Below are 24097 nucleotides of genomic sequence, written 5' to 3'. Positions count from 1 at the left end.
TTTAAAAAGTAGAGACAGGGCAGAGCACACTGGCTCCTGCATCAGAACAAGGCAAGACAGCTGAGGGAGGGTAGGCACTAAGATGGCCTTCCTTAGCAGGCTTGTGTCTTATAGTGGAGAGGACAGTAGCACCAACCTCAGCATTCTGGTGATATGCCACTAAAAGCGAATAATGTATATTCTCTTTCTTCCTTTCTCCTTTTTGTTTTTAGAACTCACAGAGATCCATCTACCTGCCTCTGCCTCCTGAGTGCTGGGATTAAAGGCGTGTGCCACCACCACCAGCTAAGTTCCCTCTTTTAATAAATTATGTCCTTGCTCTAATCATTCTTCCATTCCCGGCATTTGTATGGCTTGGCTGCAGACATCCAGAGTGAAGGATAAAATGCACACGTGCTAAGTGACTTTTCTGGGTGTCTACTTTGCTGGTTTGCAGGTGTGACTTTGAGCTACTTCAACACATGGCATTCTGTCCAGAAGGAACTCACAGTGTGCATGGACTGCTCCACCCACAATCAAAGACGACGAGAGCAGGTCATTTGCTGCTCTAGGAAACGGTGCCTACCTCAGCTGCTTCACCTTCTGGCCCCAACTGTTGGCAATGGAATATGAAAGCCAAGGGTCAGACCTTGTCTGCAAAATGGGAAGTAAAATTCTCAGACCAGGGGCTGGAGAGATGGCTCAAAGGTTAGGAGTACTGACTGCTCTTCCAGAGGTCCTGAGTTCAATTCCCAGCAACCACATGGAGGCTCACAGCCATCTATAATGAGATCTGGTGTCCTCTTCTGGCATGCAAACATACATAGAAGGAATGTTGTGTACGTAATAAATAAATAAATTAAAAAAAAATTTCTCAGACCAGAGCCAGGCTCCGAGGAGCTTATATCTGATTAGAGAAAATTATCTTGAAACAGAAAGGTATTTAATTTTCAATTATTATTAAGAGATTTAAAATTTTTTTCTTTTTAAAATTATTTATTTTTATTTTATATGCGCTGGAGTTACAGACAGTTGTGAGCTGCCCTGTGGGTGCTGGAAATTGAACCTGGGTCCTCTGGAAGAGTAGCCAGTGCTGAGCCATCTCTCCAGCCCTAATTTTTTATGGGCTGGAGAGATGGCTCAGAGGTTGGGAGTACTGACTGCTCTTCCAGAGGTCCTGAGTTCAATTCCCAGCAACCACATGGTGGCTCACAACACCTGTAATGAGATCTGGTACCCTACATGCCAGAATACTGTATATATAATAAATAAATCTTTAAAAAAATGTTTTTCATTTATGTGTCTGTGAGAATGTATGTGTCGATGCCTGAGGATCACAGATCCTTTGGAGCTGGGGTTAAAGGCAGCTGCGAGCCACTCTAAGAGAGTCCTGGGAACCAACCTCCCATCCTCTGCAAGATCAGTGTGTGCCCATAACCGCTCTCAGCCCAGATTTTCTTATTTTAAAAGTAAACAAAAGGAACATTAACATCCAGTTTTGACTGTTTCTCTTACCAATATCATAAGGGTAAAATAAGCCAGTGATAAAAGTTGCCATTCAGTACAAAGTGAACAGGTCCCTTTATTAATGTATGCTTGAAGGTGAACATTACTTCTGAGGAGACAAATTCTCCTTCAGTTTCAGAAAAAGGAACTTGGATTCTGTGGTCCCTGAACAGTCTCTGTAGTTGATTGCCCCCCCCACCCCAACCAATCTTTTCTCCTTCCTTTTGGATCTTATGTTAGGTTAGTTCTGCAGAGATACAATTTTCATTGAGGAAATATCCGACTTATTCTTGAAAAGTTAACCCTAAAAACAAAAGCAGTTTTAATTCCCAACCCCTATCCATACCATGGAAACTTTTTTCTTTTGTGGGGGAGGGTCTTGCTGTGTATACCAGCATCATCTTCCTGCCTCAGCCTCCTGGGTGTTGGACACATGCATGCGCTAGCATGTCCAGCCGAATACTATAGTTAACACAAGTTTAGTCTATAAATAACATCTTTCTCTTCAAAAAGCACTTAAGAAACGCTATGGACTTCCAGCTTTAACAGTTTATTGAGAGGAGCTGCAGGACTGTTGTCTCTGAGTTGTTGCTGCAGGCGGTCAGCACGTGATGTGAGCCGCTGGCCTATGGCAACCCTTAACTGTGCCAGCTCCTCAGTCACTCTTCTCTTCTGCTTGGTAATGCCTGTATTCTGGCTTCAGCTCCCATGTATTCTTGTGAATCCCTTTTACATTCTGAATGCCGATTTCTTTTAATATTTCTTTCAGGTATCCCTAAAAAACAAAAAGTGCCACAGAAGAGATCATCAAGGCAGAAAATAAAACTTAAAATGAAATACACTAAATACAAGAAACAGAAATTATGGTTCTTAAACCCAAGTGGGGTTTCCTATGAAGAGGTTCAACAGCTCTGTAAGGCACACCCCATGCACACAACCATGTGTATCAAAGGCCTGGGAGTCCTGAATAAAGAAAATGAGTTAGAGGAAACACATGTAAGTGGTGACTTCAGTGGCTTAAAGGACTCAGTCCAGACCGCATTCAGCGGTTTAGGAGCACACACACACACACGACACATCCTGTAGGAATGACGTCACAGTCAGGAAACAAGCAGATGACAAGCATCTAAAATTCCCACTTCTACGATGGGTTTTCTTCTTTTAAAGACTAGATCTCATCATGCAGTCTTGACTGGTCAGACCCCATAGGTAAGCCAGACAGGTCTCAACTCCCAGAGTTCCATGAGCTTCCTGAGTGCTGGGATTAAAATTGAGAGCCACACCCATCCAAGTGAGATGGCTCTAAACTCAGTTCCAGAACACCGTTTCCTGTAGAATAAGGACAGGTATGATCTGTGTGCTGCCCGAGCCCGCTGAAGCAGGGAGAGGACGAAGAATAAGGAGAATACTGAAGCTATGAGGGCCCAGGCTCCTTATGCTCGGCTTACTATTTATATCTCTGAGAACTGCTTACCAAATGATTACTGGAGTCATGGAAATTATGACTGTGCTAAGTGTACTACAAAACTCAGCCTGTTTGCCAAAGCCCACTGAAGCACCCACTATAAACTGACCAATACAAATTACAGTAGTTCCTAAGAAGAGAAAAAAGTTAATTATTCACAAGTGATGTGTTCTGCTACAGGAAAATCAATCACTAGTGGCTGAGGGGCTCCTGCCTAGATAATGTTTGTACTGTGTACAATACTACCCAAACCACATTGTGTGTGGATCTTTAGTAAGCCCCAGTGTGTGTATGCCCAGCTAGCTTCAAATAGACAGAAACCCACAATTTCTGCTTTCAGAGTACTGGGATTAAAGGTCTATGCCACTATGCCCCCTCCCCTTACAAACAGGGTCTGACTATATACCTGCAAATGTAGACCAGGCTGGCCCTAAACTAGTAGAGATCTGCCTGTCTCAGTTTCTAGAGTGTCACCACACCCAGACTTGTCCTTGCTTTTTGGGGCAAGGTCTCATTAAGCTGTGTAGGCTGACCCTCAAATCTCCCTTCTTCCTTCCTCTGTTTCCCTGAGAGCATTGGTTTTAGAGTCATGTTCCACCACGACAGGCAAGAGAAGTCTGCCTTTGGCCCAGCCCCTAGCAGATTTGTCCAACTACTCAGAAGCTCCACCCTATCTGCTTTAAGGCTGCTGCTGCTCTGGCACTCTGAACCAGTGCGGGGCACTACAGGTTACCAAACAGTCAAATTGCTATCCAGGCTGATTTGGAATAATACAGCACAATTCATTAAGTCAGGGGTAGGCTGCCACTTAGAAATTCAACAGCAGAAAACTAGAGCTCATGAAGGTCCTCAGAAGGCTTAGCATCTGTCTCCTGGACAGCCTTCCCATGCCAGCAAACAGGCCCCAGCAGGGGGCAGCAATGAACCAACCGAGTCCTGGGTTCCCCAGGTGGTTTGTCTGCCTCCCACACCTTCTATAGTTGGCTTTGCTAAAGGAATGGAGAGTGCATGAGTAAGCATAAAGGAATGGAGTGTACATGAGTAAGCATAAAGGCTTGGGCATGCAGGTGATGTGCATGTCTGCCATCTGCTGTTTCAAATTACACTTGAAAAATGGGACACTGTTCATAAACTACTTTCTAATTAACTGGATTCATAAATGGAGAATGAAGGGTTAGGCACAAATGATCCGAGTTTAGGTGCCAAGAATGACATCTTTGTAGGATTCCAGAGAACGGTTTGTTGTAAGGCTGCTAGGATGCTGCTGTTGCACAATGGCACAGTTGGAGATGCAGCACAGTGGGGCCACACGCAAACAGCAAGCACCAGCAGCAGAGGGAAGCAGCTCTTGACTTCAGGTTGCGCACCTACCTATAACCTAGGCCAAGGAAACAGAAAACCAGGAAAGGGTCCGGCATGGAGCGGTAAGAATGTCTGCACAGGGATGGAGAGCTGGCTCAGCCGTGAGAGGCCCACAACCTAAATGACAAAGTCTTCGCTCTACAAACCGGTTGTTCCCACACTGTCCCCTTCATTGGCAATGCAGTCGTACATGAACTTATTGTGACGATAAGGGGACAAGATAGCACTGCCCACCGACCTGGTCAGTAACAAAGCAGAATCAGAACCATGACCCTGGACCAGACCACGACTCTGCAGGGTGGTGCTTTCAGATCTCCTTCAAATCACAAGACACTTTACTCCAACCCAACGAAAGGGCCTGGCAAGGGAGCAGGCAAGCGTTTGGTGAGGAAGTAGTAGCGACAGGGAAAAGCATGTTCAGGAAAATCCCAAAGGGAGATGTGGCTAGAGATTCCAGCTAGTTATTATTGCTGTGATGAAACATAACCAAAGCAACTCGGGGAGGAAAGGGTTTATGTGACTTACCCTTCCGCATCTTAGTCCATCACTGAAGGAAGTAAGGACAGAAATTCAGAAGGGGCAGGAACCTGGAGGCAGAAGTCAATGCAGAGGCCATCGAGGGGTACTGCTTACTGGCTTGCTCAGCCTGCTCTCTTACAAAGTCCAGGACCAACCAGTCCAGGGATGGCACCACCCACAATAGGCTGGGCCTTCCTACATTTGCTGTGGATCAATTTTTGGGGCAGAGAGAATGCTGGGATGAAGAAGGGTGGAGTCAGAGGAGTTTGGAGCCCAACAGAGGAAGTAGGACGTATGAAAATGAGATAACTAACCATGAGCCAAACAAACATGTAGAACTTTTTTTAAAAAAAATATTTATTTATTATGTATACAGAGCATTCCTTCCATGTAGGCCTGCAGGCCAGAAGAGGGCACCAGACCCCATTACAGATGGTTGTGAGCCACCATATGATTGCTGGGAACTGAACTCAGGACCTTTGGAAGAGCAGGCAGTGCTCTTAACCTCTGAGCCATCTCTCCAGCCCCAACATATAGAACTTTTAAGATAAAAAATATGGCTTAATTTAAGTTGTAAGAGCCAGTTAGAACAAGTTTAAGCTATAAGCTGAGCATTTAGAATTAAGTCTCTGTGTGTTTATTGGGGAGCCAAAGGCCATGACAAAAAAGTCTACCTAAACACATCAAGCACTAATTAAGAAAATGCCCTACAGCCGGATCTTACAGAGACTTTCTCAATTGAGGGTCCTTCCTTTCAGAAGACCCCAGCTTCTGCCAAGTTGATATAAAACTAGGCAGCACCACAGACAACAGTGAGGTGTTTCAAAGATGTCTCCTGGCCTGCAAGTCTCTTCTCAAATTCCTTCAGGGGCACCCACTCTGCTAGCCTTGCTGCCCACTTGCCATTCTCTGGCTACATGCTTCTGAGTTCTCCATGCTAGGTACCTGCTCCTTGGAGTGCTTACCCGTCCCTCATCTCAACCTTTCATCCTTACACTTAGGCTTCAATGCCACTTCTGCAGAGCAGTCTTCCTCAGCAGTCACCTCAGCCACAGAGCTGCATTCCACACTGCCCATCCTTCCACGACAGGCCGTCCTCCTTTAAACTTTCTCTAAAAACCCAGTTTCGAGTCTCTGTGCTTGGACTGACTCAAGGGTTGTATTCTCTGCACGTTTCCCTCATCTTTTTCCATGTGCCAGGCCTCCATGTACATCACAGACGCCGGTGCACTACTCGAGTCAGTAGGTGGTGACCAGCTGGAGAGCAAACCTGAGTGAGCTGCAATACCTGAAGTTGAGTGTGACATTCGTTAAAAAAAAAAAAAAAAAACTGTGCTGTAGTTGTGTGCAGGAAAGCACACCAGACTACATAATATTGCTGGTGAGAGAGTGAACCAAGAGAGGTAATGTTAAAAGTTTTACATGATTGGAAACTGTTAAAATCATGCCCTTTGTTATCCATTCCAGCATTTACTCCGCCACTGAAGTGGGACAGAACCTTCGTCTTCCTTGCAGACTGGGCCAGGTGGAGACACTGCAATACAGGCAAGCACAGTGAGAGAGCGCTGGGAAGGGCCGCTGCTGCCCTGCCTGTGTAGCTGTAAAGGTCTTTGAGGATGGGGACTGGATCATTTTAACTGACAGTAATTCTGTTGCAGAAAGAAGTACACACTTAAAACCTGAGTGACTTTCCAATTTCCTTTCCTCACCTCAATGCCTCCATTTCCAAAAGGACGCCAGAAACAGGTAGAGCTTCGTGTGTCACACGGGAGCAGGCTGTTTCTCATTAGTGCAGGCCATGATGCAGCATGTCATTCAGATATGGTTCGGCCTCAGTGCTTATCAGAGGCATGTGTGGGAGGGAAGCGACAGCGACTGAAGCAGAGCAAAGGAGGACCAAGTGCCATAGCTTCTGTGACCACAGGAGCTAGAGGGTCAGGACAACGGGCTTTCTATTTGTGGTGACTAACAAGTCAGGATCAGCCAGCGGACTTCCAGACTTCCCTCAAACCTAGGACAAGGTGCAAGTAACTCGTGGCTTCCTCTGTTTCTGTCACCCAACTCTACCCAGGTCTTTCCTTCTCCAGCTCTGCCAACCTCAGAGGCCTGAGCTGCATTTCATTTCATCAGACATTTCAGTGATAAGCAATATTTACATAATAATAAATCAGCTGATGTGATTAAGAACAGCTCTGACAGGGAGTAGATTACAGCTACTGACGCTTTCCCTAAGTAAATCACAGACCCTGTGTGACTTCTAGTCACAAAGTTGGCCCCACAAGTTTACATCAAATGCCCAGTATGCAGATCTGTGTGCCGCAGGTGGCACATGTGAATTGTGTGTCTTATAAGAGGGTGGCACAGGAGGAAGGGTGTCATAAACAGAATTTTCGGTGTGAGTAAGGGATGCTTTCAGAGATGTCAACAGAACAAAGGACTTACTGATGAGGCTGTTAGTGACTCCAAGGCACAGAACTGCTCATTAAGAAGCAAACTACACATTAGGAGTAAACAGTGAAGAAGGCAGCAGATGCTCCTGCTACTTCAGACAGAATAAACTGTGAGCCGGGCTCCTCTGGAGCATGGGCCTGCGTTTTTCTCCTTTTTCCTCACCAGCTGCCCTGCCACATCCTGTGTCTTCTCTGGGTTCCCACTGGTTGTATTGCCCTCTTTTTCTCTTGAGCAGCTTTCAGATGGGCAATAAAATGGCCAAAGGATAAAACCCTGCTTTATCTTACTTTATATTTTATTCAAACCTTGAAAAACCAGCTAACAATTTCATTAATATTTGTGTGCTAAAAAGCCTTATTTGTCTGGCAGTGGCGAATGTCTTATAGGTCTGAAGGGTTCAGATAGTTTACTTTCTTTTTAATTTTTAAAACAACGAACGTCTCAGTATGTAGCTCTGGCTGTTTCATGCTGGCCTCAAACTCACTGCCTGCCCTGGCTCCTGAATGCCCCTGTCTCCCGAGTGCTAGGATTAAAGGTGTGCGCCACCACTGAAGAAATAAGTGAGTATGAATTTTCTTACTCAGGATAAGCTGTCAAGACAGAAGTCAGACCTGTAGATGTCTAGGATTTGGGGGTGGGTGACTGCTAATGGATATGGGATTTCTTTGGGGTGCACGTTCTAAAGCTGATTGTAGTGATCATTTTGTGACTTTCAATATACTAAAATGCACGGATCTGTGTGGTTCAATATAGTTTATTCTGCAAACAAAGGTTTTTCAATAGGGAAGAATGATTTAAAAATGAAACTGCACGTGATGGCAAACAGCTATACTCTCAGCACTTAGTAGGCTTGAGTCGGCAGGAGGAAGCACTCTATGAGACCAGTCAGACTACCCACTGAGTTCAAGGCTGGCCTAGGCTACACGTTGAAAACATTTTTTTTTCCAGTCATACAGTTAAAGTAACATATCTATTAACATGGCTCAACATGTTATTCATAATTGAGATTACTGAGAGTTCCATTCTGGAAATAAGGGTAGACTGTCTGATGCAGAAATAGACTTGTCCAGGCAGCTACAGTGAGAACGGGAGGCCCCAGGCAAAGAAGTTCCAGCTGTTCTTTCTTTTTGTTGCTAATGCTTGATGAGAGAGTTCAACATAGACAAGATCTTTTCTTGAAGAAAACTGTTTCCATATGGATGGTAAGACTAAAAACATACCCCTCTAGCTTGTTAGAAACAAACAAACAAACACACACAGCAGAGGGCAGCTAACAACCTCTCATTTTCACTTTACCTCTCTGTAAAACTGAATGGAGAAGTTGGAGAGACGGCTCGGCTCGGCAGGAAGAACACTGCCTGCTTTTCCAGAAGCTATGAGTTCAGTTCCCAGCACCTACACTGGGCAGCTTACAACCCAACTGTCACTCTAGGTTAAAGGAACTGGATACCTCTTGTGGTCTCTAAGGGTCTGGGTACACAAGACATATTATACTCATATTATACTCATCCAACTCATGGCATTTCTTTTATATTAAAGACCAATGTTTCACAGGAACATTCCATTTTCATTTTGTACACACAACTTTGATCTCTGGACCTCGTGCAGCACCTTCTGTATAAGCTTAAGTTATTTGGACATGTTACTAAGTTCATCTTAAAAATGACCTCATAAATGAGGTATGGAAAACTAAAACCAAAACAAACCAGAAATGAGAGAAGCTGGGCCTGCCGGTACAAGCCCGTAAACTCTGACCTCAGGAAGAACAGACAAGAGGGCATCAGGTCAAGGGTGGCAGAACTACAGCTTCAGGTCAAAGCCAGTCTGGGAAACCGCAGGGGACCCCACCTCCAAACAAAAAATCAAAACAGGGCCAGGACAGAGCTGAGGGGCCCAACCCCCAGAATCAGGAATTTGAGGTCAGTTTTGCCTCATCCAGTTCTTGACCAACCTGGGCCGTGGGATCCTGCCTAAACAACATTCAGATGTTGGCCTCAAGTCTCCTATCCACACTGGCACTCTAGCTGCTTCTACTCTTCCTTAATAAAATGTCTATATTTCTACCCAATAATACTGATGATGATGATAAAATAAAAAATAAGACCCAAACCTCTAATCAATAGAAACATTAAAATTTTGTAAGTATTTCAATTTCATCTACTTATACTTGGCAGTTATTTATCTTAGTGCAACATTTCCTATTTTAAACCTTGATTAAGACTCCACTTTATGCATCAGAAGTAATTATTCTCAAAAAAGGACTGTCATTAATTAATATACTCTCTTGGAAAATTTAATATCATTGATACCAAATTCAAGAACTGAAGGAATGTGACCTGAAAACTATTGAAAACAGAGACAGAGGAATCAAGGGGAAAAGGGAAGCTTCAGAATACAGCAGCATAACAAACAGCAATGATCTGACTGTACAAACTGGGATGAGCTTCAAATATTACAGGTACCCACTTTCACCCTGGGATTAGGAACTGATAAGCAAGTATCAAGCTTGTGTTCCACTTTCTGCACTCCTGACCACGATCAATGTGACCACATGAAAAGTGAAGAACCTTCCTGTGAGGAAAACACATTCCCGCATCATTAAAAAGGCTGGTCCACAGATCTGTGTGCCAGATTAAATCTCAGAGGACACAATAATGACATCCTCAGCTGAAGTCAGGACAACTGTATCCAAGCCCCAGCCACACCCTGGACCTATCAGAAAATCAGTCTTGGGTCTGGAGAGATGGCTCAGCGGTTAAAATCTGGGTTCAGTAAGACCAATGCACATAAAATAAGAGGCCACGGAGTGGTGGCATACACCTTTAATCTCAGCACTTGTTAGACAGAGGCAGAGGGATCTCTGTTAGTTCAAGGCTACCGTGGGCTCCATGAGATTGAATCTGTCTAAAAGAGAAACAGCTCACACAAAGGTGCTCCCAGCACTTGAGATCCCACGCCTTTAATCCCAGCACTGGGAGGTGGAGACAGGAGTGATATGGCTGAGCGGAGAGAGGAGTGTAAGGTGGGAGGAAACAGGAGCTAATTGCAGTCTGAAGCAGTCCGTCAGAGGACGCAGTCTAAGGACAGGATCACCCTTTGGTCTGGCACTGGTAGAGGTAAAAGGTCTCTCCAGTGGCTGGCTGCACTGCTTCTCTGATATCTCAGTTTTCACCCCTTAATACCTGACTCCAGGTTTTTCTTAAGAACAATTAGAATTCGTGCTACACCAATACTGCAGAAGATTTGTTGAAGGCCAGACTTCATGGTTGGAGACTTGGTATTGATCAAAAGTCAAGAGTCAGAGATGGCACAAACCTGCCCTCAGAAGGCTGAGGCAGAAGAACCAGGAACTTGAGGCTAGTCTGGGCAACGCTAGCTAAGTTTCAGCAAGTACATGGCAAGACTTGCCCCTCTCCAAAACGATCTGGTGCTGAGGTGGCTCAGCATCTGAATGACTGTGAGCAGACCTTCCCACACCAGAGGTCCACTGTGAGAATTTGACACAAGCTACTTATCTATTCTTGGGGATGTAACTATGTTCGCATACATGCCTTAGGATGGTGGATCTCCTGAGGTCCATCCAGGTCACTAGTGAAGAGATCTAGTGCAAGAAACTAAATACCACCACATAACAATTATCTGACCAGGGTGGGGGAACTGGCTCAGTGGTTAAGAGCACTGGCTGCTCTTTTAGAGGACCTGGGCTCAATTCCTAGCACCCAATTTCCTTTTTTGGTCTTCCCAGGTATAGACATACATGGAGACAAAGAACCCATACACAAAGAGTAAAATGCAAAAACAAAACAAAACAAACTTCTGAACTGAAAGAGTCTGTGAAGACAGGGTACACGTGTATTATCCACTGGAGATTGGCCTTGAGCTTGGGCTCTTCCTGCTGAAGCCTCTGGGTACTAAGATTATCAAGGGGCACCACCACACCCATTCAGACAGACATGTAGAATAAATAGCCATAACACCACATTAAAACATGAACTTGCTTTCCCTAGCATTACTAGAACGCCCCTCCGCTCAGCTTACTTCCTCATGTCTAACTGTATGTATGTTTTATTCTTTATGAGTAGCTTATTTGCTGTCAGTGTCTGGAATGGCCTTTTTAATGTAGGCATATTTACATGTAAAACTAACAAAGATAAACATCATTAAATCCAGAAGAAACACAGCTTGCTAATAAACTATTCTTTTAAAAAATATTTCACTCTAGTTTGGGTGCTGTTTCCCATGCTGTGAAGCCGAAGGGAGAGAAAGCATTAGCAGAGCTGCTAACAGAGCAGCATGCACACTCTAATGAAATGAAAAGGAATGGGAACCATCTAACAGAGCTCAGATTAATGTTAAAAATATAGATTCCTTTTCTTCATATAAAATTATTTCCACTAAATTTATCTATAATCTTATTACTACTCTTAATTTTATGTGTATGGTGTTCTGCCTGCATGTATTCTGTGCACCGTGTGTGTGCCTGGTGCCTGCAGAGCCCAGAGGAGTGTCAGATCTCCTGACCTGGAGTTATAGCTGGCTGCAAGCCACCATGTGGGTGTAAGGAGTCAACCTTGCATCTTTAGTAGAAGAGCAGCCAATCTCTTAACTATTAAGCCATCTCTCCAGCCATAACATTTTATTGTGTGTGTGTACACACACTCACACACATGAGGACATTGGTGTGTGTATAACAGAAGACAACTTTCAGCAGGGGGCTCTCTCCTTCCAAAGTGGGTTCTGGGATCATCAGGCATGTGTATGAATGCCTTTACAGAGTGAGCCATTTCAGAGGCTCTTAAATGCATTTTAAATCTAAAGTAATGAAGTAGATGTTGGAAAGACATAGCTGTATTAATTAAGACTTCTTTTCTGAGTGTCAGCATAAGCTGTCATTAGCAGAGTGGATGCAAATTTAATCATGCTTCTCCTCACTAATACTATGTTAATGAAGTAGGGTACATTTAAGATCAGTATAAACATATACATACCACAGGCTGCTTTGTGATGTCCACTAAATCCTTAAGATTATAGTACTGATGTTTCTCAAAGGCTGAAAACAGCATGTCTAGGACGTGTTGTTTGTCTGCCCGGGCCCGCTTTCCATCTTCTTTTTTCTTCCTTTCATATTCAATCTACAGGCAAAAACAGAAGAACGGCATCAACTTAACCTTCTGGAAACAGGCCCTTCTGCCCTAGTCATCTGAGAACCACATCTAAAGCTCCAAGGCCTCTGTCAGGGACTCAGAATTGGGGTCTTGTTGCCCCAGCATTCCCAGTACCCTTCAGACTCTAGGACAGCTATCACACTGCTCTATAAACCATTTTCAGTCTCTCTAGAAGTTTTATGTAACACATTCATTTCCTCCAAAAAGGTTTTCTTCCTGGTTAACCTGGACTAGCCAGAAGCTAACTTGCAATTCCTTTGTTTTTGATTAATCATAATACAGCAAGATAATTTTATGACACAAGCTGTAGTTGGTAGGCAACAGCTCGGAGTCCGTAGGCACAGGCTTGTTACAGGGCAGGTTCTCTAGCACCTGAGAAGTAAGTAAGGGAAGCACTAGGCAGAAAGGCTGCTCTCTCTGACCCCAGCTGCTGCCTTGCTTCTACACACTGAGGTAGGTAAATGCCCTCAGCAATGACATCAGCAGGCTATTTTTCTGAATCTTTACCTTACTAGTGTCCTCCAGATTTACCTGTATAATACACCTCTTAGTCAAATAAAACCAAGACACCAGGCCATGCTTTGTGCACACCACAGGGCTGCTCATCTTTACACATACCAACACTGGACGCAACTCTCACCCCTCATCAAAGTTCTCTTTGCAGTGGATGGAGACCACTGTAGATGGAAGCTACAAATGGTCAAAAGCAAAGAACAACTGACCTAGGGTGCCCACTGCCAATAGATATATCTACAACACAACCCAGGGAACACACCAGAAGAGGAAGTGAAAAATTATTAAAAGCCAGGGAACCAGGATATCTGTTACAGTATTTTCTGTATGAGAAAGATAAGCTGCACCCATGAAATTGCAACACTATGGTCACCTAAATAAGACCTGAACAATGACACCAATTGACACGCAACTTGAATGTGGGAAGTCTCAGAAAGCCCCACGCCTACATAAAGAGCCGCAAGTGATTGATCAGTGTTGAAAGAGAATCAAGTCTTTTCCAGGGATGAACAACCTAACTGGCTATCCAGTAACAAGTGGTCAGTGTATACATATGAAAAAGAAAAGTATACATATGAACACACACAGGCTAGTTTTATGTCAATTTGACATAAATTAAGAGTTATCTAAAAGGGAACATCAACTGAGAAAAATGTATCCATAAGATCTGGCTGTAAGATAATTAGTTATTGATGGGGGATGTTGTAGCCCATTGTGATGGTCCTGGGTTCTTAATCAGAAGCAGGCTGATTAAGCCAGGAGGAGCAAGCCAGGAAGCAGCACCCCTCTATAGCCTTTGTATCAGCTCCTGCCTCCAGGTTCCTGCCCTGTTTGAGTTCCTGTCCTGACTTCCTTCAATGATAGACTGCAATGTGGAAATGTATGCCAAATAAACCCCCCTTTCCACAGCTTGCTTTGGTCATGGTGTTTCATAACAGCAACAATAACCCAACTAAGACAACATATTTTAATAATAATGATGATGATGACAACTATAGAGATAATACATGAAAGCAGGAGAGCTTGAAGGTAGAGAAATGGGAGCAGTGAGAGAGGGAGCAGGATATAACAGGGGCTTGAAAATGATCAAAGTGTAGACAAGTATGAAATGTAATGAAATCCAGTATTTTGTACAGTTGTATGAATGTCAATAAAGTTAAACCAGTAGTTCTCTCTCACTGTTATCATACCAGGACTAACTATTTATGGAAACTTATCTTTGCATTTAATCCATTGGGAAGATAGCTCAGTTAGTAAATGCACAAGGACCCGAGTTCCATGCCCAAAATCCAGGTAAAAAGCCAGGCTTGTAATCCTAGTGCTGGGCAGGCAGAGATAGACAGATACCTGAGGTTCAAGAAGAGTTCTGTGCCAGTGAGAAACCTTGTCTCAAAGAAAAAAAAAAAAAAAAAGCTTGATGGTCCTGTGGGCTTCACAAATATGTTTGCACGTGCACTTGCGCTCACGCGCGCGCGCGCGCACACACACACACACAGAGAAAATATACCACTTTACTCATTTATGTCAGTTGGTTAAGCTTAATTTCTTCTTCATGAAAAGGCAGAGTAATGTGCTGGAGAGAGGTAAGGTCAGTCTTGAAGCTCACTGGGTAACTAAAGCTTTGGTGGGCTGGAAGAGGACAGCAGAGAGGAGACCCTGCATGCTGAGGTTACTGTAGTGTGGGGACCAGCTTCAGAACAAACAGCACAAGCACTCAGAGCTAACAACTGAACTATGGTGTAAATTCCCCGAGACACTTAAGCTTATGTTCTCTATTTTAAGCGTAGTGGTAGGACAGCATGGAAGTTTCTAGGACAAGATCGCAACAGAGGAAAAAAATCTCAAATGCATGCTGCAGATAGAATGGCTGGGGAGAATAAAGCTGGGGGCTGGAGAGATGGCTCAGCGGTTAAGAGCATTGCCTGCTCTTCCAAAGGTCCTGAGTTCAATTCCCAGCAACCACACGGTGGCTCACAACCATCTGTAATGAGATCTGGTGCCCTCTTCTGGCCTTCAGGCATACACACAGAAAGAATATTGCATACATAATAAATAAATAAATATTAAAAAAAAAAAAAAGAACAAAGCTGAAGCCAGGTTTAAGATTCAGTGAGACAGGCCTATTACTGGAGGCCTGTGATTCCAGCTACTTCGGAGGCCGAGAAAAGACCAAAAGTTCAAGGCTACATGGGCTACAGAGCAAATTCAAGGCCACCCCAGACAACTTAGCAAGACTATCTCAAATCAGAACATAAGACAAAAGGCTGAGGACAGAGATCAATGGCAGAATGCTTGCCTCAGTAGCAAAAGAAAAAAAAAGCATAAATGGAGAAGGGGTGTCTTGAAAATAGCATAAAATAGCACACCTACGTGCTATTTTAGAAGATTACATTAGATTTAAAAGAATACATGCTTTCTCTGGGTCCAAAAAGACAAAACTAAGAGAATTATCATACTGGGGAGTAAGAAAACACGAGTAACCAGGACCGAACTCGCAAACCCAAGCATCGCAACATCCTGCCTCCCACCTTTAACTTACACTGAAGAATACAGGAGAGACTGAGCTCAGGAAAAGGAGGAGTAACGGTGTATTAGCAAGGTCTTTGTTTGAAATGACTGGAGAAGCTAGAAGTTCAGTAGGAAAATGATTTCATAATCTTGCCAGTAAAGCAAGATGGCTCCCTTGAAGGCACACATTTTACTTGGCAATGGCGAGACATTTATGTGTGTACCCATAAAGGTCAGAAGAGGGCAATGGATCCCCTGGGACTGAAGTTCTAGGGGGTTGTGAGCCTACTACAGAAGTGCTGGGAATCAAACCCAAGTCCTGTGAGAGAGCAGCCAGAGCTCTTAAATGCTAAGCCATCTCTTTAGCCTAATACCAAATGTGCTTAGAACAAAGTTAAGGAGTTGAAGTTCGTTTTCACGCTCCACAGCATAAAACAGTGCCCTTCTTAGTATTGTACTCAATCAACACGACAACAAGGCCACACAAATAAACTATTAATGCTATCAACTACTGTACTCAGAAGAAGACTACTATGTCATGTTGCTTCTTTTCCCATTGGGCATTTTGTTTCTCATGATGCCCGTCGGAGCTGCAGGGAACAATATGCAAAGCAGCCAGCCAGTCAGCTCATTAGCAGCCAGGACAATGTAGAAATTACTAAGATAGTTACTGGAACAGAAGTAATTGTTATGTCATGTGAATTTTACTTGCTGATATTTTATCCGCCTCCACTGACCACATCACTACAGAGCCAACTGTTAGAGATAAATGTTAACTCAGAAAGCACTTTAAGCTTAAGTCTCCAGTTATAAATGTTTTATATTCCCCAAATTTATCAGATGAAATTAATTTCATTTTCTCAAGAGAACAAATTATTCAAGATTAAAACGTAACCGCATGTTGAAAATTGACTGTGGATGTGGTATAGACATGCTCAATCGTTATTACTGAAACCTTAATCACTAACTAAAATTATAAATGCCGCCCACTACCAATTAAGATATTTTAATTCAGATGTCTGTAAATTTCTAGACTGTTGTTTGCAGAAATACTCTTGACTGCTTTGTCAAGGAAGTCTCTGTGAGGCTTTTATTTCTAACTTCTGAAGTGATGGTGACAGCCTTGATTCTCAGGGCTCTGGATTTTAAATCCTGTGAAAGATTACTTTCCTCTCCCCTCTGTCAATGCTTCTATTTCTGATTGGCGTGTCATCATCGCTTGGGAAAAAGCAATTCTTTAGAGCAGGTCAGTCCTTGGTGTGCAAATTCAAAAGGACAAGGCATATAGCATTCTCCTATTAAACCATGCCAGGGAAATACTGCTAAGAAGCCCTTAGGATATAGTCCCATGGGCATCCATTTTATGTACCTAACTGAAAAACTCAAAGCTCAACACCTTAGTTCTGGAAACTGGCAGTTGGCTGTCTCACAGAAGGGAAAGAACTATGCATAAACATGAAATGTCTTCCTAGTTCCAGGGAGGAGGATGTCACCTGAGGTTTTATGTAATAAACTTTTGGTATTTCAGAGTTTTCCAATTAGCTTTTCTTAGTTCCTCTAGCACCAAAAGTTAGATAAAATGTCCTTTATTAAACTCAGAACAAGAGGGTCGGGGTGGAAACAAAGGTGAGAGGCAGATACATCTTAAGTTAGAGGACTGTCTCCTGGTGCCGTTACAGAACCCCATTCCCCTCTCAACAGATGGCAGGCAACTATAAAAAGTTTCTGTCTTTGGATTGGTGGCTGCAAACCAGAATAACCCAGGAGCTTAAAACACAATCCACATTTGATCAACAGAGTTGGAGGCATTTCCCCTCTTCAGGAAAGCATCCTTCTGGGTGATTCTAGCACTAAAGGCACACCAAGAACCACCACACAGAGAGCAGAGGACAGTTCTTTAGGAGCCCACAGGGTACATCTGAAAGAAACACAGGCAGACGATGATACAAGCTCACCAGACAGTGCTATCGTTTCTTTGACTCAGAGAAGGAGAGTTAGCAAAAATCTTGCATATTAACTAATTTTATTCAAGTGTATTTTTAGACAGGGTCTCATGTAGCCTAGGCTGGCTTCAAACTTGCTACAGCTAAGGATGCCCTTTGAACTTCTGACCCTTTTGTTCTTACCTTAAGCATGCTGGGATTACAAGCATATACAAAAATCAACTCAAATTTAGGGCTTCTTGTTTGCCAGGCAAACACCTTGCCAAGGAGGTATATATATTCAGCCCCTAATTATACTTCTTTATTTTCTAAAGACAGGGTCTCACTATGTAACCCTGTCTGGCTTGAACTCATAGAGACCCATCTGCCTCAAGAGTGAGGCTAGGATTAAAAGTACGTGATATCACACCTGGCCTGACTACGCTTTTTGATTAACACCTCTACAAGCAAAAAATTTAAAGAATGACTCATACATGTATATCTTTTGAGTTGCACAGTCAATTAAAACAGATTAAATAAAATCATGAATTATTCTAAAAAATGAGGAACTGAATTCAGAAATCTGGGCTTGTTGGCCAGTCAGAACAGCTGAATCAATGGACTTCAGGTTCAGTCTAGAGACTCTGTCTCAAAAAGACAAGATGAAGAATAACTGAGCAAGAAAGACATTTACTGTCGACCTCTGGTGCGCGCTCTCTCTCTCTCTCTCTCTCTCTCTCTCTCTCTCTCTCTCTCTCTCTCTCACACACACACACACACACACACACACACACACACACACACACACACACACCTCCTTCCACCAGAAAAAACAAACCACCTTATTTACGTTCAAAATATAGTGATTTGGAAAGAAAAAAAATAAGTGACCTATTTTTTAGGACACTTAGTTTTTAATAGTACTGCAAACTCAGAAAATCTATACTGCCAAAAGCTAATATAATAAGGCACAAACCCCATAAAGGTTAAGGGTCAGTTATTTTCATAGTCAAAGCTGTGGTGGTGGCCAGTGTGGCAGGAATCTACAGTGTAACATGAATTCTAATTGGTCTTAATAACAAAAATTTGGAGTCAGCTGTCAGGGGCTGAAAGCTGAAGGATTAGAGAAGCAGAGCGGCAGCCACTAGAGACTTCCTCCACCAGTGCTCAGACAAAAGGGGAGATCCTGTCCTCAGACTGACTGCTTCAGACTGCTGCCTCAGACTGCACTCGACTCCTGTCTTTTCCCATCTTATGTTCTTCTCTCCACCCAGCCATACCACTCCTGTTTCCTGTCTCCACCTCCCTAGTGCTGGGGTCACCTTTGTGAGCTCTGCTTCCCTTCGCCCACGGTGGCCTTGAACTAACAGAGATCTGTCTCCTCTGTCTCCCTAAAGGTATGTGCCATCACTGCCTGGTCTTAGGTGGCTTAGCTCTGCACTGCAGGCAAGATTTATGTGTTAAAACACACAAGTATCACTACACTACAGACTACCATTCCAAGGTTTCCAGCTGTCCTTCTGCCAAGAGAAAAGTGATGGTGGGGGAAAGGAGGATTTTTCTTTTCTCCCCCTTCCTTCAGCAGATGTCTGGTAGCTTTTTCATAACCATTTTGTAGTCACAAAATATCTGACAGTCAATTCTCTATATTAAATTCTTTTTGTTTTAAGGATCTGGAGTTGTTTCAATTCTCAAGAAAGACACGACAGATCCATCAACAAAGACAGAGAAGGACAAGCCACACTTACAGTGATATTGATAGTTTCCATTTTGGAAAGAGCCATGTTCTTGTCAGATCTGATTACTTCATCATTGTTCTACTTGAGAGTGACTGATAATCATGTCAGCACAAGAACTGTCAGTTTTCCACTTTCTTATTCACATATATTTACTACCTAATAGGTTTTCAAGTCCAAATTTAGTACCAACCCAAGAAGCTGGCAATGACACCATAGTGAACTGTTGCATGGCTACAATTTCTGCTCTTTTGCTCAAAATATGTGACTAGCATAAGGACTGCACGAAGGCGCAGGAATGACAGGATTGATGTGCACAGTGGACATTTTCTAGCAGTAAATGCAAGATATTTAATTCTGATCTGAGTAGCGACAGGGTTGGGGTGTTCAGCTATAACCACCTTACCCTACCATGCGAAAAAAAAAAAAGACTATAGATTGAAAATATTTCAATATCATATTGTTTTAAATTTTATTAGAAGTTTTATTATGTGACCTTTAAATTGTTTTGTTTGTTTGTTTTTTGAGATAGGGTTTCTCTATGTAGCTTTGGAGCCTGTCCTGGAACTTCCTCTGTAGACCAGTCTGGCATTAAAGGCATGTGCCCCACTGTCTGGCTTAAATTGTTCATTTTAAACCATGCTGATTTCTCAATATCTTAAAAATAAATAAATACAATATAAATAAGCACAGTATAATAGCAATTTCTATAATCACTATTACACTGGAATTACAAGGCTTTTAAAGCTATGCAGGCTCCTCTGCCCATTCTGATCCATTCCTATAGAAAACAATCACAGGGGCTGGAGAGATGGCTCAGCGGTTAAGAGCATTGCCTGCTCTTCCAAACGTCCTGAGTTCAATTCCCGGCAACCACATGGTGGCTCACAACCATCTGTAATGAGGTCTGGTGCCCTCTTCTGGCCTGCAGACATACACACAGACAGAATATTGTATACATAACAAATAAATAAATATTTTTTAAAAAAGAAAACAATCACAAACACTCAAATGCTTTGTTTCTATAAAAACAAAGTCTCAATCTAAAATTATTAGATAAACGTATTACACTCATTTATATCATAATAATCCTAATAAAGGTGTGGGACATGAACTGAACTGTCACCTAATGTGAAGAGACTGTTAAAACAGATATCCCACAGCTTTATATCTTAATGAGGACTTCAGAATACAATGGATTTGTACTAATTTTAGTAGTAAAAAGAGCACACTATCAAAGTATTCTAACATAAAACTCTAATGCCAGGCTGAGTGTTAATGTTACTAAGAAAATGACCTGGGCAGAGGTCTGAGCTGCCCTACCAACGCTCCAGCTTCGATCCTCCTAGAGGGGACTTGCCTTTCATCTTAGGACTAATGGTCTATGGCAGCACAGGGGGTATTTGCAATGGAATTAAGGGGGAAAAGTGGTGGTTAATACTACAAAAAGCTGTGCTCCCTACTTCAAAGGAAATGGTCACCATGCCCCAACTTGGGATCTAAGGAAGGCACAGAGAACAGGAAGAGGTGGCAGCTCAGGAAGGCAGGTCACCAAAGGATTCCCTCTCAGGCACAGCAAACATCTGCTACCCAGGGAAGACATCTCTACAGACACTCTTCCCTTCCTACTCAAAGGGAGAAGTTGACTGACCAATAGCATTCCAGATAGCATATCCTCACTGTCACAATCCCAACAACCTAAAAGATTTGTGAAGAAAACGGTAAATTCACATTAAATCCTACTCTCTAAAACTAATAACCTAAAATATTTAACCAATCCTCATTATTTCTAATGTTTTTCTGTCTTAAGCAACAGAGAGAACCATTACTGTATACACACCTTGTCTTACTATTATAAATTTTAGACATAAGACTGCCAGGCCTAACACACACACACACACACACACACACACACACACACTTACACTCAAAATTCCCTCTAGAAAGTATCTATCTCTTTGTAACTGGGGGAAGTGTAAGCTAGTGTAAGCTGTCTTGCCTTTCCAGTGATAAAAATGTACCAGAGTGAAAACACACGTGGTTCCTGAGAGGAGGACAGAGGCAGATTCTGGAACCAGAGGAAGAACACACCAACGAAGAAGAGAGGCAAAAATAACACAGTCCTGTCACATTGCTTCCCTTTCTCATGTAGCCCTGGAAAGTTGCATGTGGAGTCCTGTACAGTATGTTTTAGACAAGTACAGACAATATAAATCATATCGCCTAGGACTCTAAGCTATACTCATGTTTGTGCAAGCTCGTTCTATGGAGCTAATACAACAAAATCACTAACTGATATATTTTTAGAATTTAGCTTATTCTAACACCACACATGACAATATTCTAAGAACAGAAACAACTAGAAAAGAAAATAGGACAAAGAAACTGCCTTTCATCTACTGTCTCGATCAGCAGACAACAGCAAAACAGCTCTCTCAGATTACTTAACACTGCCGACTCCACTTAGCTTCCTGGTCCTCTTCTTTAGTTTACTTCCCCCCCAGAGCATAACCAGGGGCTACACAGCTGAACTGCTGCCTGCTTCCTTTCATTCAGTCAGTATAGTGAACTGTAACGAGTGAGTGGATCTGAGTTTTCTGTCCATTGAAGACGTTTGTTTCATCCTGAAAGCATTTGCCATCTTGTACAAATAAGCATAAGAACTCGGATAATCACTCTGTGGCATGGAGCAACAAACCAAGTCTGGGTGCTCAAGGCCCATCTTATAGAGGCTTTATTTTTTCCTAAACTTAGACCAAAAGGGAAGTAGCCAACAGCATAGGACAGGAGATTCAATCTATTAACTGTTATTTAGACTTTCTTTTACCTTCAGGAATGCGTTACATTCTTGGGCTCCTTTAGCACTGCTAACAATCTACAGCAACACACACAGTAGCTAGAGCATTTGGCTCCTGTCTTAGTTGGGTTTCTATTGCTGTGACAAAACACCATGATCCTAAGCAACTTGAGGGAGGAAGAGGGTTTATTTTCTCTTAGAACGTGCAAGTGCACTTTCGAAGGATCTCAGGGCAGGCATCTGGAGGTGAGAACTGATGAGAAGGCCATGGAGGAATGGTACTTACTGCCTTGCTCAGCTTGCCTTCTTCTTCTTCTTCTTCTTCTTTTTTTTTTTTTTTTGAGGCAGGGTTTCTCAGTGTAGCCTTGGCTGTCCTGGAACTCACTCTGTAGCCCAGGCTGGTGTGTGCCACCCGCCCCCCCATTCCCTGCTCAGCATGCCTTCTTATAGCACTCAGGACCACGAGCAAAGGGATGGCACTACCCACAATGGGTTGAACCCTCCCATATATCAATTATCAATCAAGAAAATGTACCACAGACTTGCAAAATCTAGGGGAGGCCTTTTCTCAAATGAAGCTCCTGCTTCCCAACAGACCCCAGCTTGTATGACGCTGACATAAAATTAGCCAGCCCAGCTCCTAAGCCAGACTGCTTGGGTTGGTTATTTCGACTGGTCAGTTTCACTCATGCATGTAACAGTAGTTACACTTCAAAAGATAATAGTAACGAAGATGACAAGCCATTTTTTAAGAAGAACTCACAAAAGTAACAGACATATAATGTGCTAGGTTAGGCAAAAAACAATGTACATCTCTAGTAGACATTGTTCTATACATACACTTCAACAGAAAGGTTTAAGAACACTGGCAGTCCTCACTTTGCATTAGGAGTGAAGGACCATAAAAATGCCTGTGGCACCTGAAATGAAGCAAAGCGAACTTAATAAATAACAATGACAACTATCACTGCTCCGGAATCTTTAAGATTGTTAAATAATTTTTAAAAAATGACAGATAGTTGTGCACAGTCATGTATGATCTTTGAAAATTTGTCAGCATATCAAAACTGGTATGGTAAACCATATAGATATAGAAAACAAAATTAGTACATTTATATTTATGAAGTATGTTGTGATTAGAAACATTGAGAATAAAGTATTATCTGTCTGTAAAACCCAATCAAGAGCAATTTAGACAGCAGCTCCCTTCTGCCATGTAGCTCCGGATACAGAATAAGCACCTTTCTATGCTTAGCCCAGGTCACAGTAAGCTGCACGGCTCTGAAGGTCCAGAGTCTAAGAATGTGTGACCCTCAGAACAACAAGGACACTGATGAAAGCCACATAGAACTTACATTGTACTGATGGTTAGCGACAGGCTTGTAATTGGTAGTTACGACTTTGTCCAGCTGTTGGGATAGCCTTACAGGTTTGGAGGACTCTTCTATTTGCAATCTGAAAAAGAGAAGGCACCATTATCACACTGCTTAGAAGAGTGGGTCCTGTAGAGTTATGCCAATTACTAACATCATGTAAGCAAGTAAGTCAGAATCTCACAGCAGCTTTCTCACAATACACAGTAACACAGACAACTCCAATGTAAAACCTAGTACCATAAGCTAAACACACAAGTTATGTATGTCATTACAGTTCTGAATGTAGTTCTGAAACTGTGATGCATGGGTAAACCAAACTCTTCAAGCAAAACATATTGTCTTAAATGATTGTCTAAAATTCATCAAGTGATTAATCCAAAGCTTCCGTTATCCTGACAAGAAATAAAGGTGAGTAAAACAAACACTAAACCAAAAAAAGGCACTCACTGTCCAGTGACTAGTGACTAGCCACCGAGGCTCAAAACATTTTTGTCCCCACAGAAGCCTCTACTGACAGCACTGGTCTAAAGTGCTGCAGAACTCTATCTGAATTAAATGTAACTTGAAATACTGCCTTCAGAAAAAAAACCATACACACGATCCCACGTATATCAGGAAGATACTACTTGATGGGTGTCTGCATCTTTTTAAGCAGTAACTTTAGGATTTGTATTGTGTCCTCATTTGCATACTAAATTTGTTTCTTAAAAATGAATTCATTTGGTTTCTAAGCACAGTAAATCCAAAAACCTGGTTTAAGATGGGGAAAAGCACAGCTCACAAAGTGACTGTTTTTAA

At 42.6% G+C, this 24097-nt stretch overlaps 1 protein-coding gene across 1 annotated transcript in view; it reads right to left on the bottom strand.

The window, feature by feature from the left end:
• Positions 1-1532: 1532 nt before the first annotated feature.
• Gtf2f2 (general transcription factor IIF subunit 2) overlaps positions 1533-24097 on the bottom strand; it is a 123088-nt gene continuing 100523 nt past the window's right edge. Inside the window, exons 6-8 of the mRNA XM_057786339.1 lie at positions 23279-23378; positions 12271-12414; positions 1533-2260 (exon numbers count right to left, since the gene is read on the bottom strand). Coding sequence (XP_057642322.1) covers positions 2141-2260; positions 12271-12414; positions 23279-23378 — 364 coding nt within the window. The 3' untranslated portion in view covers positions 1533-2140. The remainder of the gene's footprint in view (positions 2261-12270; positions 12415-23278; positions 23379-24097) is intronic.

The sequence above is a fragment of the Chionomys nivalis genome, chromosome 12 (genome assembly GCF_950005125.1).
Source record: "Chionomys nivalis chromosome 12, mChiNiv1.1, whole genome shotgun sequence".
Taxonomy (NCBI): domain Eukaryota; kingdom Metazoa; phylum Chordata; class Mammalia; order Rodentia; family Cricetidae; genus Chionomys; species Chionomys nivalis.
Note: the sequence above shows the minus strand (reverse complement) of the source record. Positions and strands in the feature narration are given on the sequence as shown.